Below are 14,024 nucleotides of genomic sequence, written 5' to 3' on the forward strand. Positions count from 1 at the left end.
GTCGTGTGATGCTCCTGCCCAGCCTGAACTGTGTTGTTATCTATAAAGCAGAGTCCAGTTTGTCCTTTCAGGTCCATGGGAGACTTGTTTCAGGAACCCCAAAGGCACCAAACGGACAGATGCTCAAGTTCTCTCAGACAGTGTAATGTCTGTATGGGGACTTGCAGAGAGCCTAGAACTGCCACTATGCTGTAAATCACTTCTAGAAAACATGGGAACGCTGTGGAAGTCACTTTTATACTCTGCTGTCAGAGAATAATAATAAGACAAAATGTACATATGCTCATTACAGACATGGTTTTTCCTCAAGGGTGTGTGCATGCATATAGATGTGTGTGTGTGTGTGTGTGTGTGTGTGTGTGTGTGTGTCTGGCTTGGAACTCACAGAGATGTGCCTGCCTCTGCCTCCTGAGTACTGGAATTTTTAAAAATATTTTTGATCAACAGTTATTTGAATTCATAGATGCAGAATCTACTGTAATTGTTGACTGTAATTATCCCTGCCTCACAGGTTTATTGTGAGGATGAAACAGAATTGTGTTTGAAGAAGTTCAGCTAAGGGCTGTGATAACCCTGTCATTGAACAGTGTGTGTTTTCAGACTAGTGACAAACCCCAGGTGGTTTATTCCAGCCATATTTTCACAGTGGTCACTCACTGCCTTGCCACACCCTTACTGGTCTTCTCAATAACGGACATTCAGGGATCTCTGTGATGTAGCATGGCCTGGTTTGCTAGCCCCACCCCCCACCCCCACAATCAGGTGGTTCCCTCTAGATGCCTTATTTACATTCCTTGTTGTCTCCACCTCTTTGCTTGATTTCTTTTACCAAGAGCTGTATTTGTCACTCTTCTGCATGTCTCAGAGTCACCCCTCACTCAAACACTGTGTTCTTCATGGAGCTTTTCCTCTTCCCCACATCTTCCTCTCTTGAGCCATGCAGAGCAGCTCAGTTTCTGTGCAGCACCCTCATCAGTCCCACAGTAGTCCTCATTATTTCACCTACTCTAAGAGGGCCTTGGTTATAAAATAACATTCCATCCATATCAATATGAAAGTAAAAACAGACAGACAAACATAAAAACCATACTTCACAGACAAGTCATTACTTAGAAGAGCATCAGAAGCTCAGAGCGATTAAAAGGTGAAAAGTATATTCCTTGAACCTGATACCATGGAGGCCTTGGCCACCATGTCTGCTTCATACCTTCCCACTCAAGTGGAAATTCCTGGTGGGCAGAGAGTGACTCTGGCAAGCTCCCCCCTGTTTGTTGGTGCCTTATACCTAACAGGGACTTGGTAATGTCTGTGTAGCTGTCCTGCCTTTCCAATGGCGTGACTGGAAGAACCCGTGCCCTCAGCTGTTGACCCTTTGAATCATTTCTTGCTTCTGGATGAGAGGAAACCAGGACTGAGCTGGCTGTGGCGCAGATCATGATTGAGTGGGCTGCCAAGGTGTGGTGGTTGAGTGGAATTTGCAACCAGACACAATTCTTAGCCATTATTTTTCCCCAGCACACACACAGTGTTTCATAATGGAAATAAAGTTTGCTTTCCTGGCCATTAGCAGACCTCATCATTTTGGTTCTTAATTGTCTTTTTGTCTTGTCTCCTGTTAGTATCTACGACCTCGCATTTAAGCCCGATGGAACTCAACTGATTCTGGCTGCAGGAAACAGATTGCTGGTAGGATTTTGTCTGAGTTTCCATTCTGAGAGCTTTTTTCCTCCCTCCCTCTTCTAAGTACTCTGAAATTTGACCTCCTTTTTTTGAGATAAAAAAGGCAAGGGCGGAAAAACCAGCCATTACTTTTTAATAAGGAAGGAAATGGTCTATTTAAAACAGGTAAGTAAACTGTCTATCAGATAGGAACTCATGAACAATGCCTCCTTTGGAGTCGTTAGTCTTTCCCCTTTGAGACACCCATGCAATCGTTGCAGACAATTAATCAAAATGCCTTTGAAACTGGGTGGGTGTCAGTTCATATTTTCTTGGACCAAAGTGAAATAACAAGGCTAAAGGCTATTCGTCCACAAGAAGCCAGAAAGCCTGACCTCCACTTCTGGGCTCTGGCGCCCCTAAACAATTCCATATGAATACTGTCCTATTGTTCATAGTTTCAAAGGCCACAGACTCCCTCTGGAACCTATCCTAGTACGCAAGAGTAAGCTTTAGAGATGCCTTTTTGTTTGACCCCAAACCTCTGTGATAGCCCTTCCTCCCATAAGACACTGTCCTCCTCTCTGCTGTGTCCAGATACACTGACCGATGTCCATGTTCTGTGTGCTAACTGCATAGTCTTAATTGTGGTTGATTGTTCTCCAGACTTCTCTCCAGGGTAAACAACATAGATCCTTTCACTTCCCTTCATGGGTTTTCTTCTCAGTGTTCTGCCTGTGTGGGAGAGTCCTGTCCTCATTTCTCAGATGCTGTGTTTTTTACATCTCCACATATTTAGCCATGTTGCACAACTATAAAATACCCTAAATGCACATTGCAGCTGGGTTTTATAACACTCCCTCCCACTTGCAAACCCCACACTTGTTAGATCTGTGACTTTCAGAAGTGGCAACAAGTCTGATGCATCTGTGTGTGCTGACATTGGTGGCAGTGTTGGCCCTGACAATTAACCATGTTGTCCACCAGATCTTTACGTGTGCTGGCTTTGTCGGCAAGGGCCTGCCTTAATGGGTCATTCATCCAAGCCCATGTAAGGATGAGTGAAATGTACCCAGGCCTGGTTGTGTAGGCTTATAATCTCTGCTACTTGAGAAGTGGAGGCAGGAGGATCAAAGGTTCAAGGCCAGCCTGGGCAACTTAGTCACATACTGTTTCAAACTAAAAACTAAAAGAGAAGGTTGGGAATATAGCTCAGAAGCAGAAGGTTTGTCTGGCATTGTACAATGCCGCAGGTTCAGGACCCAGTACTTGGCAAGGAGGTGGGAGAATGGGTGAAGTGTGCAGAACTTTCCGTGGAGTGAAAATCAGTGTAGTTGCACCGATTTTCTTCATTGCTTTTTCAGCATTGGTGCTGTGTGCCTGAGCCTAGTGCTGGTCCTCCACTTTTGCTTACCCTGAATTAAGACATATTCATTCTTGTTATGCAGTACTGTCTCTGCTTGGTACTAATTTAGCAAATCAACAACTGTTGTGTTATAAAAACAAAAATAGCAGTAGCACCCTGCAGGAATTCTGAATAATGGATGTCACGCAGATAATCGATATTTTTACCCCTTTTGACAGGTTTATGACACCTCCGATGGCACCTTACTTCAGCCCCTGAAGGGACACAAAGACACTGTGTACTGTGTGGCGTATGCAAAGGATGGTAAGAGGTTGCTCTGCGTTCTGGTCTCTGGTTCGGCCTTGTAGCTGCTCAGCTTTCTTTTTAAGAACTCTGTAATCTTTAAAATACAATCTGTGTGTTAGAAGATAGGAAGTAGCTTAGACTTTAGCTGTTCACTGAAACAAGTTTGTTTGTTTGTCTTTGTGCTGGGGACTAAGCCCAGGGCCCTGTGCACACCAGATAACTGTGCAGCCATTAGTTATGACTCTAGTCCTTAGGTATGTGTGTGTCAGGCACTGTCTTAAGTGCTTGGGGGAGTTCAGAAGAAGGGCTTGTTGGGAGCTGGGGAGGAAGGAGGGAGCAGGCAACACGTAGCATGAACATAGTAAGATAGCCAAGTGCTAGGCTGATAGGTGGTAAGGTGAATGCAATATGAGAATTTGGAGTGCTGGGTGAGGCAGAGATCTGCTGAATTATGCCATGTGATTGTGAGATGGGCCTGTTCAGATAGGGCAGCTGGACGAAAACTTGCAGGCCCTGAGGTAAAGAGATTTTGGCATCAGGCATTTGGGAGAAGAGAGCTTCTCAAAGATGAAAGAGCCAATGCAGAAGCCATTGTGTGGGAGTATACCTCTTTGGAACTAGGGCAGAAAGAATAGGGGAGAAGTGGGAGACAGGATAGAAAAGAACAGGTCTGGGTTGACCAGATGGTGTCAGCATCGTCAAAACACTGGTTCTGATCCTCAGAGCGCCATTGTTGGCTTCTTAGCAGATCAGGGGTCTGATCTGATTCCTATTTTATATGTGCCTTGGAGACAGCTTACCAAAGATGAGGGAGCATAGAAAGCCGAGTGGCAAGCGTCTTCCATGACAGGGCTGACAGGGGGAGATGTTTGTGGGGGCCAAAGAAGTGGTGAGAAGTGATCAGGTTTTGGCTTTGAGGATGGAGCCAATGGGATTTCCTGGTAGGTTGGATATGGGTGTGACCATTCCAGGCAGCCCCACAGCTCTTGACCTGAATGACTGAATGGTAGAGTTACCCTCCACTGACATGGCTGGGGCAGTTGCAGTGGAAGATCCACAGTTCAGGTGTTCACATTTGCAGTGTGGAAAGTTGATGTAGGAAAGGGGAGAAAATTGCTGGAATACATTGAGTGGTAAGGATGTGGGACCTAGGACACAAATAGGGCTTTGCTTGAGAAAGGCACATGGCAGGCAGGGCCTTGATAGGAATCTGAAGGATCTTCTCTCTGGTTCCTCCATAGTTTAGTAATTCGAAGCGCCTGAAACTGAGAGTGGGGACTAGAGAGGAAGTGTTTCAGAGTTGAAGAGAAAGGAAAAAAAAAGGTAGCCTCAGAGAGTAGGAGAATGAATGCACTTGGGAGGTGCAGTGAGACCTCCAGGGTCCAGAAGGATGGTCATGAAGCTGGTGGTCATGAATTACAGGTGACATCACCTTGTGTGGTTTGTCTTCTCCAGCTACTGTGAGCTGCATTGTAGCAGGAAGAGAAGAGGTGGGTTCAGTCACAGTAGCAGTTTTACAGGCAAGGTGAAGTGAGAGCAGATCAGAGAAGATGCATAGTTGTACACAATGACCTTGAGATTAGTGGAGATGGGCTATAAGGGAAGCAGGGCAGTGGAGAGAAGGTGGGTTCTTATGGGCTTGAGTGATTATTATGGGGGGGGGGGCACCTGGAAGGTTGGGAAAGAGAGGAAGTGGTCAGAGAACTGGTGTGTGAAATTGAGTTTGTGACTTAAAAGTAAGTTCATGTGGGCTGGAGACATAGCTGAGTGGTAGAATACATGCCTAGCATTCTCTTGCTCAGACCCTGAGTTCCTTCCACAGCACTGCAAAAATTGCAGTAAAATGAAGAGAAATAGATGGTAGATTGGTAGGTAGGTAGGTAGGTAGGTATATAGACAGGCAGACAGAGTTCCAGTCTTAGCCCATCCCAAAAGCTGTGTGACTTGTTAATTTATTGGAATGAGTGGGTGGCTCAACAGGGTGAGGCATTTGCACCAAGCCTGATTTGAGTTTGATCCCTGGTGTCCACATGGCGGAAGGAGAGAACTTAATCCTGCAGATTGTCCTCTGACCTCCAAATGTGTACTGTGGCATGCATAAGTCCATACATAGACACGCTGACACACAAAATGAATTAAAAGATCTAAATTAAAATTGTGTGTGTGTTCAGGTGGGCATGTTTTCATGTCACACATGTGGAAGTCAGAGCACAACTTTATGGAGACTTTTTTCTCCATCCAACTTTACTTGGGTTCTGGGGATCCAAGTAAAGTTCAGATTGCCAAGCTTGTGTGGCAAGTGCCTGTATCCGCTGAGCCAACTTTTGGCCCAAGCCCTGACTTTGAGCTGGTTATTGCCTCTGTTACTTCCTGTGTCAGATGTAGAGCTGGAGATGATGCTCTGACCACAGGTAGAGTCTCTGCTTCTCTGACTGCGGAGCTTAGAGGAGCCTAAGACCCAGCTTTGTAAGTTCTTTGGATGGTGGACTTTTTTTGAGAATTAACGAAAGCTCTAGGCCACTCTGCAGGTAAATGCACACACTTCATGTATCTGCAGCATGTTCAGCTCGAGCCTGACTTAGCCTAGTTGTTTCACTTTGGGAGAAGGTGACTGGCTAGGTCCTGGGGCAAATTAGTAAGACAGCCTGGTGGATCTTGCTTTTTGGCAGGCAGCCTGGGTAGCTGAGTTATGTGTATGTAGGTGTAGGGGCTGCTTGCTATCTTGAGTGTGTGAGAGAAGTCCTGTGACCTGTAGCCTGGGAGCAGTGGCATTTGTCAGCTCTGGAACTCTTATCACACATGTCATTTCACGTGACCCTTCTTGCAACCCTCTGAAGCATGCAGCAAGTGCACTCCTACTGCCTCTGGCAGAGGGGCAAACAGGCCTGAAGCGATTATAGAACCTGACCGATATCCTCTGACTACTGTGCCTGGTCTCCCTGGTGTGTCTTGCTTTTTGTGACACATAATGATTAGGAAGTCTTAGTTCCTCCAAACTTGTCTACACCCTTAGATCTGAAAATAGAGACAGCTTGTCTCCTTGATTCTGGCTTCTGAAAGTTTCCTAAGTAATTGATGAGTCACCGTGATTAAAGGTATGTAAGATAGAGTTCCTTACTCAAGAACATGTATCAGTGTGAAGAAAGAGAGTAACAGTAGCCATGTTTTTAGCACTGTGCACGTGCACGCTCTTTCTTCCCAACAACTATGATGTGAATTCTTTTATCGTCCATTTTCACATGAGGAAATTAAATTCTGGAGGTGTCCAGTAGCTGTATCTGTCACACAGCTGCTCGGCGGCATCACTGGGGATTCTGACGCAGAGACTGTGGGCCTGGGAGCCCTTACTGGTCAGCCCTGACGCTCACCAGGTCAGGGAGGGGAGAGGAAATGCCTGATGGCAGAGTCTCTGACGAGTGTTGGCTGCAGTGTTATGGGGCTCACCTCCAACCTCCCGTTTGAGCTGCTGTGGAAGGGACTTCGCAATGCTGTCTTTGCAGAGCCTCTGAGGGAGGACTTGTGCTCCTCTGTTCCAGATGAGGAAACTGAGGCTCTGGGAGCAGTGGCTTCTGAAGGCCACCTTCTGCTTGCCTTAAGACTACAGTCTGAAAGATCTAAAAGAGGTTGGGTTGGTGAGATGGTTCAGCAGGTAAAGGCACTTGCCTTTGCCACTCAGCCTGAAAACTGGAGTTTGATCAGTGGGACCCACGTGGTAGAAGAAAAGAACTTCCCAAAATTGTGTCGCAGCGCTACACCGTGGGGTCTCTGTGTCTGCCACGCACACATACATAATAAAAACTAATAAAAAACTTGCAGGGGAGTGTGCAAGCCCTGGTCCACGCTTGCCCCAGAGCCCCCTCTCACCAGACCAAAGGAAGGCTCCTGGGGCTCGCTGCCAGGTGCCCCACTCTTCCACATGCTGTGGAGTAAGGAGGAGTTATGTGGTTTATGTTGCCTCTTTTTAGCCTGTTCTTTCTTAAAGTCCAAACAGTGTGAAACGTAAATCTCATCTGTCACACTATTCAGGCTTTCCTCTGGCTTCCCACTGCTTGGGGATAAAGGCAAGATCCCTGAAGGCCCTAGAGATCCTCAGTCACCTGCTTCATTCCTTACCACCTGCTCAAGCCGGGTACCTCTTGGCCTCTCAACCATGCCAGCTTTTTGATGCCCTCAAGGCCTTTGCATGTGTTTTGTCCATGTGCACATCTTGCTCTTTCTTTGTATTTGGGGTCAGCTCCGTTTATCCTTTAGGTCTTCACAGAAGGATCATCTACATTCAGTCCTCTAGGGCAGTGGCTCTCAACCTTCCTAATGCTGTACTCCTTCAGTATAGTGCCTCATGTCGTGATGACCCCACCATAAAATTATCTTTGTTCTACTTCATACCTTCTACATCACAACTATAATGTTGCTACTGTGTGACCTGTAATGTAAATATCTGTCTCCTGATGGTCTTAGGTGACCCCTGTGAAATGGTCATTTGACCTCCCAAAGTGGTCTCCACCCACCAGTTGAGAAACACTGCTCTAGGAGATGCTGACCCAAGAACACAGTTTCAGTCAGGCAGAATGGACAGGTTTTTAGAGATCTGTTGCACAATGTGGTAATCATAATTTATGATAACATACATTTTAAAACTGTTAAAACTGGGCACCAGGCATTGTGGCACACACCTGTAAAATCCCAGCAGTTAAGGAGGCAGAAGCAGGTGGATCTCTGTGAGTTCGAAGCCAGCCTGGGTCTACAAAGTTAATCCAGGATATCAAAGGCTACACAGAGAAACCCTGCCTCAAAAACCAAAATAAAACAAAACAAAAACCCGACAAAAAAAAAAAAACCTGCTAAAAGAACAGATTTTAATGTTCTCATCGTTAAAAATTTAAGTCTAAGGTGATAAATATGTTAATTTGCTTGATATAATTAATTGACTAAATATATAAAAATACTGTATTACTCTACACCATAAATATATACAACTTTGGGGCAGAGGGGATGGCCCAGCTGGTTACATGCCTGCTGCAAACTGCTGCAAAAGCGTGAAGACCTGAGTTTGTATCTCCAGCATCCACATAAAAACTTGGGTACAGTGGTGTGTGCCTGCTGTCCCAGAACTAGGGAAGTAGAGGCAGGAGGAGCTCTCCGGACAGCTAATTTAGCTGAGGCTGTGTACTCCAGGTTTAGTGCAAGCATCGAAAATAAGGTGGAGAGCAATAGAGGGAGACCCCTGCCATCGGCGTTCACCCTACACTCATATGAGCACATGTATATGTGCACACACAAACACACCAAACAAACACATGAATAGATAAATATGTATGTAAAATTTTTTAAAAAAAAGGAGGCTAGGGAGGTGCCGCAGCAGTCAAGAAAGAACACTGGCTATTCTTCAGTTCAATTCCAGGTTCAAATTCCAGCACCTACATGCTGGCTCACAACCACCTCTAACTCTAGTTTCAAGGAATCTGATGCATGTTTGGCCTCTTCAGGCACCAACCATGCACAGACATACATGTAAACAAACACCTATACACATAAAATAAAAATAAGTAAAATCTTTAAAATAAAAATAAAGTTTTTAAATTAAATTTAGTTTCCCCAGTTTCTCTCTTTCATAGGACTTACCATGTTGTATCTGTGTTGGATGTAATGTCTGCTTCTTGGACTAGGTACCATGGAAATGAAGCTTAGCTGTCTTAGTCACTGCTCAGCCCTTGCTGCAGAGCATGGCACACAGATGTAGTTTCAGTGAGTTTGGCTGTACTTAGTGCCAGGAAGAGCAGGCTGGAACCTAAATATCCAAACTGCAGATTCCTAGCTCCCAGTGTGATGAGAAGCAGCATAAGGGAAGGGGTTCAGCCTCTTTATGGAGTGTGTGATCAGCGTGAGTATGCTCTAGGTTCCATCCTCACACTGGCAGAGACTAAAGGGTCACTTACTACCCTTTGTAAATATTCTTTAGACAAGATCTCTTGTTGTCCAGGCTGGCCTCCAACTCACTCTGTAGCCATGGATGGCTCTCAACATCTGATCTTTTTGCCACCGCATGTCATGGATGACAGGAGCACACCACTACTCCCAGTTTGTACAGTGCTGGGATTTCAACCTGGGGCCTCACACATACTAGATAACTGCTCTGTCAGCTGAACTACATTCCCAGCTTATTAGGTGCCTTGAAGAATTAGTTTTCTTGGACATACTGTTTGGAAAGTGCTGGTTTAAAATACACCTGAGGATTTTCTTTTTAAAAACTTTTTAGGCAAGCGCTTTGCATCTGGATCTGCCGATAAGAGCATCATTATCTGGACATCAAAACTGGAAGGCATTCTGAAGTACACGTAAGTGACCTCATGGGTGACAGCATTTTATATATATATATATATATATATATATATATATTTTTTTTTTAAGATTTATTTATTATTTATACACTATTTTGCCTGCATGTATGCCTGCACACCAGAAGAGGGCACCAGATCACATTATAGATGGTTGTGAGCCACCATGTGGTTGCTGGGAATTGAATTCAGGACTTTTGGAAGAGCGGCCAGCGCTCTTAACCTCTGAGCCATCTCTCCAGCCTGACAGCATTATAGTTTAACTCTTACTATTTTGTTTGCTTGAGATAGGGTCTCCCTCTGTAAGGCAGCCCTCAAGCTTATCCTCTTCCTCCCTCAGCCTCAGGTAATTGGGTTTACAGGGCCCACCACCAACACCCAACTCTGCTCTGACTGTTATTCACTGTGGCCACAGCCTCGTGGATAGAATGTATAGAAGAGCTTTCCTCTCCAAGATGAATTTGAATTAAGGAAGGGGGTGGAGGTACGGCTCAGCCGGCACTAAGCTGTGTTCCATGTAATGTATTTCAGCTAATCTGACACTACAGATTCCTGCCATTCTCTTCTCAACCAGCCTGCACCTTCAGTGTCTCGGCCCCTTCAGTGTCTGCCTCTGGCAATGGCTTTGCATCTACCCAGTGTCAAAGGCTTGAAAAGCCAGTGTGCTCCTAGCTTCCTACTCCTTAGGGCCCTCGCTCAAATCTCTCCCTCTACTAGGCAGCCCCTCCCCCATCCTATACTTCTCGGGTGCAGCTGCTGCCAACCGGCTCCTGTCCCTCCAGATCAGGAGGGCCTCTCCTGAGCATGTAAGAGACCACAGCTCTGGTCTCACAGATTCTGATTAATTGATGTCACCTGTGGCCGGTGGGCTCTGGAAGGTAGACGCTACCCTGTTTTTGCATGCTTATATTTCTGGCACCTAGCACCGTATGTGGTCTACAGTAAGTACTTGACAGGCAGCTTTTATTTCAGTTGTAGAGAAATACCTTACCCCAAATGTAAACTGAGCCTTGCCACCAGGAATTAGGTACATTAACGCTGTTGTGCAGCTAAATTTTGGCAAGTCTTTAGAACTCTTCATCTTCCTGAACTTTTAAACTCAGTGCTTGACACCTTCCACTCTGCCCTGATTGAGCCCTGGCAGCTGTCATTCTCCTTTCTGAGGAGTTTGTTCTCTAGATGCCTCGTATAAGTGGGATCATACAGTCTCTGTTGTTTCATATAATGTCCTCGTGGCGCATGTCTTCCTCTTTAAAGCTGGGCAGTGCTCCATTGTGTGTGTATATCTTCCCTGGTCGCCCATCAGCTAATGGGCGCTTGGGTTGCTCCCACCTGTTGCCTGTTGTGAACAGTGCTGCTCTGAGCACAAGCAATGCTTAGATGAACAGTGAGTGAGGCCATGCATACACTGTTACTGGGGAGTAAAGGACTAGAACCAGGCTGAGGTCCCGTGGGGTGCACCTCAGCATTTGCCATGTTTCCACACCCTCGCCTGCACTGTCTTCATCACGCTCTGCCCTGTATTTCTGAGCCACCAGAAGTGGTCAATTAGAGCCACAAATAAAGCACGCTGTCTGCACCTGGCACTAGGCTGGGTTCTCTGTGTGTTTGTCTCAGCCACACACTGGAGGTTTCAGGAGGAGAGCCTTGGAGACGGAAGAGTTTGAGCTGGGTGGGATGTGGGGGGTGAAGACTGGTATTGAGGGCAGTCCTGTAATGAGACCTTGTGCCGGCTGTTGATCCCCTAGAGAAGGGCTTGTGTCACCCAAGGTTTCCATTTTTTTTCCTATTTTTAAATTATTTTATGTGAGTCAGGTTTGGTGGCATACACCTTTCATCCTAGCACTCAGGAAGGCAGAGGCAGGTGGATCGCTGTGAGTTTGAGCCCAACCTGGTCTACAAAGCAAGTCCAGGACAGCCAATGCTACACAGAGAAACCCTGTCTTGAAAAACAAAAAAACAAAAACAAAATTATTTTATGTGTATGGGTATTTTGCCTGCTAGAGGCTAGAAGGGAGCATCGGATTCTTTGGAACTGGAGGTACAGAAAGCTGTGAGCTGCCATTTGGGTACTGGGAGTGAATCCTGATCCGCTGGAAGAGTAGTAAGTGCTCTTAACTGCTAAGCTATCTCCCCACTGCCTTCCACCTGCTTTGACTCTCCAGTTTTAGCCACTGAGACATCTGTGGCTTGCTGTGGGGTAACCTCGGTTCTTCATCTTCCAGGCACAATGACTCCATACAGTGTGTCTCCTACAATCCTGTTACTCACCAGCTGGCATCTTGTTCCTCCAGCGACTTTGGTAAGTCTCAGTCCCCAGCACCCCTAGTGGGGAATGCTGCAAACCTCCCTAGTGGTCTGTTCTGGGAGAGTGAGGCTCTTCTCTGCCCCCCCCCTCCTTTCAGGCTTATAGTTAGTTAACCTTTGAATTTGCAGAAAGAGCTGGGTGCTGGTGGCAGCAGAAGGCAGTGCACACCTTGATCCCAGTACTCAGGAGGCAGAGGAGGGCAGATCTGTGTGAGTTTGAGGCCATCCTGGTCTACAGAGAGTTCCAGGACAGCCAAGGCTACACAGAGAAACCCTGTGTGGGGAAAATGTTTGCATAGAGAGACGGTGAGAAGCAATGACCATGAGGGTGGTAAGACATCTGACAGATGAGCAGTAGTAGGGTCCTAGGGGAGTGGCATGATGGATGGGAGGCCACAGAAAACTCTCACTCTAGCAGGGACTGTGGAAACACTGCCATTTGCCTAAAAAAATCTAGCATATCTTCTTTTGGGTGGCTGATCTGTGTGCTTGTTTGGGGGGAATTGAAATATTCCTCCTCTCAAGATTGTAAGAGGAAGGTAAGAGTTGTAAAAATATTAAGTGAAAACAGTAGGGTCGGGGAGGGGGGAATGGCTCAGTGGGTAGGTGGGTAAGGTGCTTGAGTTCAGAACTCAAGTACACATGTACAAGCTAGCTGTGGTGGCTTGTGTCTGTAACCCCAGTGCTGGGGCAGGGCTGCCAGATCCTTGGATGGCTTGCTGGACAGATAGTCTAGCCAAAATGAAGAGAGCTAGGTTCAGCGAGAGACACTGTCTAAAAAACAGGGTGCTAGAGGAAGACATCTCACCATCAGCTTCCGCTTTCCAGGGCAAGCATACCTGCACACAGATGTCACATACATACACGTGCAGCAGCACCTGCAGAACGTTTACAGAGTGGGAGGCACTGTGCTGATGCTTTACAGTGACTTTAAAAAACACACTTCCTGTGGCTTGAGAAACATTAAGAATTCTGAGTGCTGAGCTAACTCCCGAGGTCAAGTGTTTCATTTATTCCCACTCTCCTGGTGAAGGCAAAGTCACAGGGGCTTGATACGGTTCCAGGGTCATTGGCAGTCACTTAGCCAACACTGGAGGAGGATGGTTGAGGCCCAGGCTGGGCAGCTGTGTGTAGCGCTCCAGTGGGAGGCTCGGCAGGAGGAGTTCCTGCAGCTGCAGGCTTCGTGCTGTTACAGCAGAGCACAGGTAAAAAGGTGGAATGGAAATGTTTGAAAGAAGAGAGGAGACGATTCAGCCATTTGACATATGTTCTCAAACCTTGCTTAGGTCCAGGTACCTCAGGGACTGAGACAGCAGGGAATGAAAAGACACAGTCAGAACCCTGGGATTGGGTGGGCCACCCCAGAAGCCCAGTGTGTGTATTGTGCAGTTGAACAGAGAGGCGGGTGATTGCTTACAGCTGAGTCAAGGAGACAAGCTATATACAGCTGGGTCAAGGACACAGGTTTAGTTAGTCTCTGTAAGGGGACAGTCTCCAAGCCATAACTCCCTGGGGGAGAAAGCTATGGTGGGCACTTTCTGCATATGTTGTCAACATCCACACCTGGAGCAGAAAGGGAAGGCTTTGCAGTTTCCCCCAGTCTCACCCCCAAGAAGAGGACTTCGCCCTGAGGCTATGGGGTCCTTGGCATGCAGTCATATCACCAGCACACATTTACTCAGCACTCACTTAGGGCTTTCCTGCTCTCTGCACATGCACTGGCCATGCAAACTTCTTTGTGTACTGTATGTCATGTGGCCGTACTTCACAGCTCAGGCAGAGTAGAATTTGCTTTTGTTGTCTGTTGTGTAGGGCATTACGCTACATCTGGGGACTGGAGGGAGCAAGCCCAAACTGACCAGTGTGCCATGCACCGCACACGCAGCTCAGACAGTCATGTGCAGTGACAGAGTGACAGAGTGAACCTAGCACTCTTCATTTTCTCCAAAAATCTCATTCATGACTTATTTGTATTAGCTTAACAGAGAATTAGGTTTCGTTGTGGCATTTTCAAACAAAGTTTGTTTTAGTTGTTTCTCCCCGCCCCTCTGGCCCCGTTCTTCCTCATCCCC

The 14,024-nt window shown here is 46.6% G+C and overlaps 2 protein-coding genes across 5 annotated transcripts in view; one reads left to right on the forward strand and one right to left on the reverse strand.

Annotated features, from left to right (window-relative positions):
- Positions 1-14,024, reverse strand: part of Rpl32 (ribosomal protein L32) — a 114,895-nt gene that overhangs the window by 49,767 nt on the left and 51,104 nt on the right. The gene's annotated exons all lie outside the window — the stretch shown is intronic.
- The window catches only part of Ift122 (intraflagellar transport 122), a 68,143-nt gene that overhangs the window by 7,940 nt on the left and 46,179 nt on the right, over positions 1-14,024 (forward strand). For all 4 annotated transcript variants that reach the window (XM_060383982.1, XM_021641005.2, XM_021641006.2 and 1 more), the window contains exons 2-5: positions 1,620-1,686; positions 3,244-3,328; positions 9,567-9,645; positions 11,871-11,947. In XM_060383982.1, the coding sequence (XP_060239965.1) occupies positions 1,620-1,686; positions 3,244-3,328; positions 9,567-9,645; positions 11,871-11,947 (308 nt within the window). The remainder of the gene's footprint in view (positions 1-1,619; positions 1,687-3,243; positions 3,329-9,566; positions 9,646-11,870; positions 11,948-14,024) is intronic.

Source organism: Meriones unguiculatus, chromosome 5, assembly GCF_030254825.1.
Source record: "Meriones unguiculatus strain TT.TT164.6M chromosome 5, Bangor_MerUng_6.1, whole genome shotgun sequence".
Taxonomy (NCBI): domain Eukaryota; kingdom Metazoa; phylum Chordata; class Mammalia; order Rodentia; family Muridae; genus Meriones; species Meriones unguiculatus.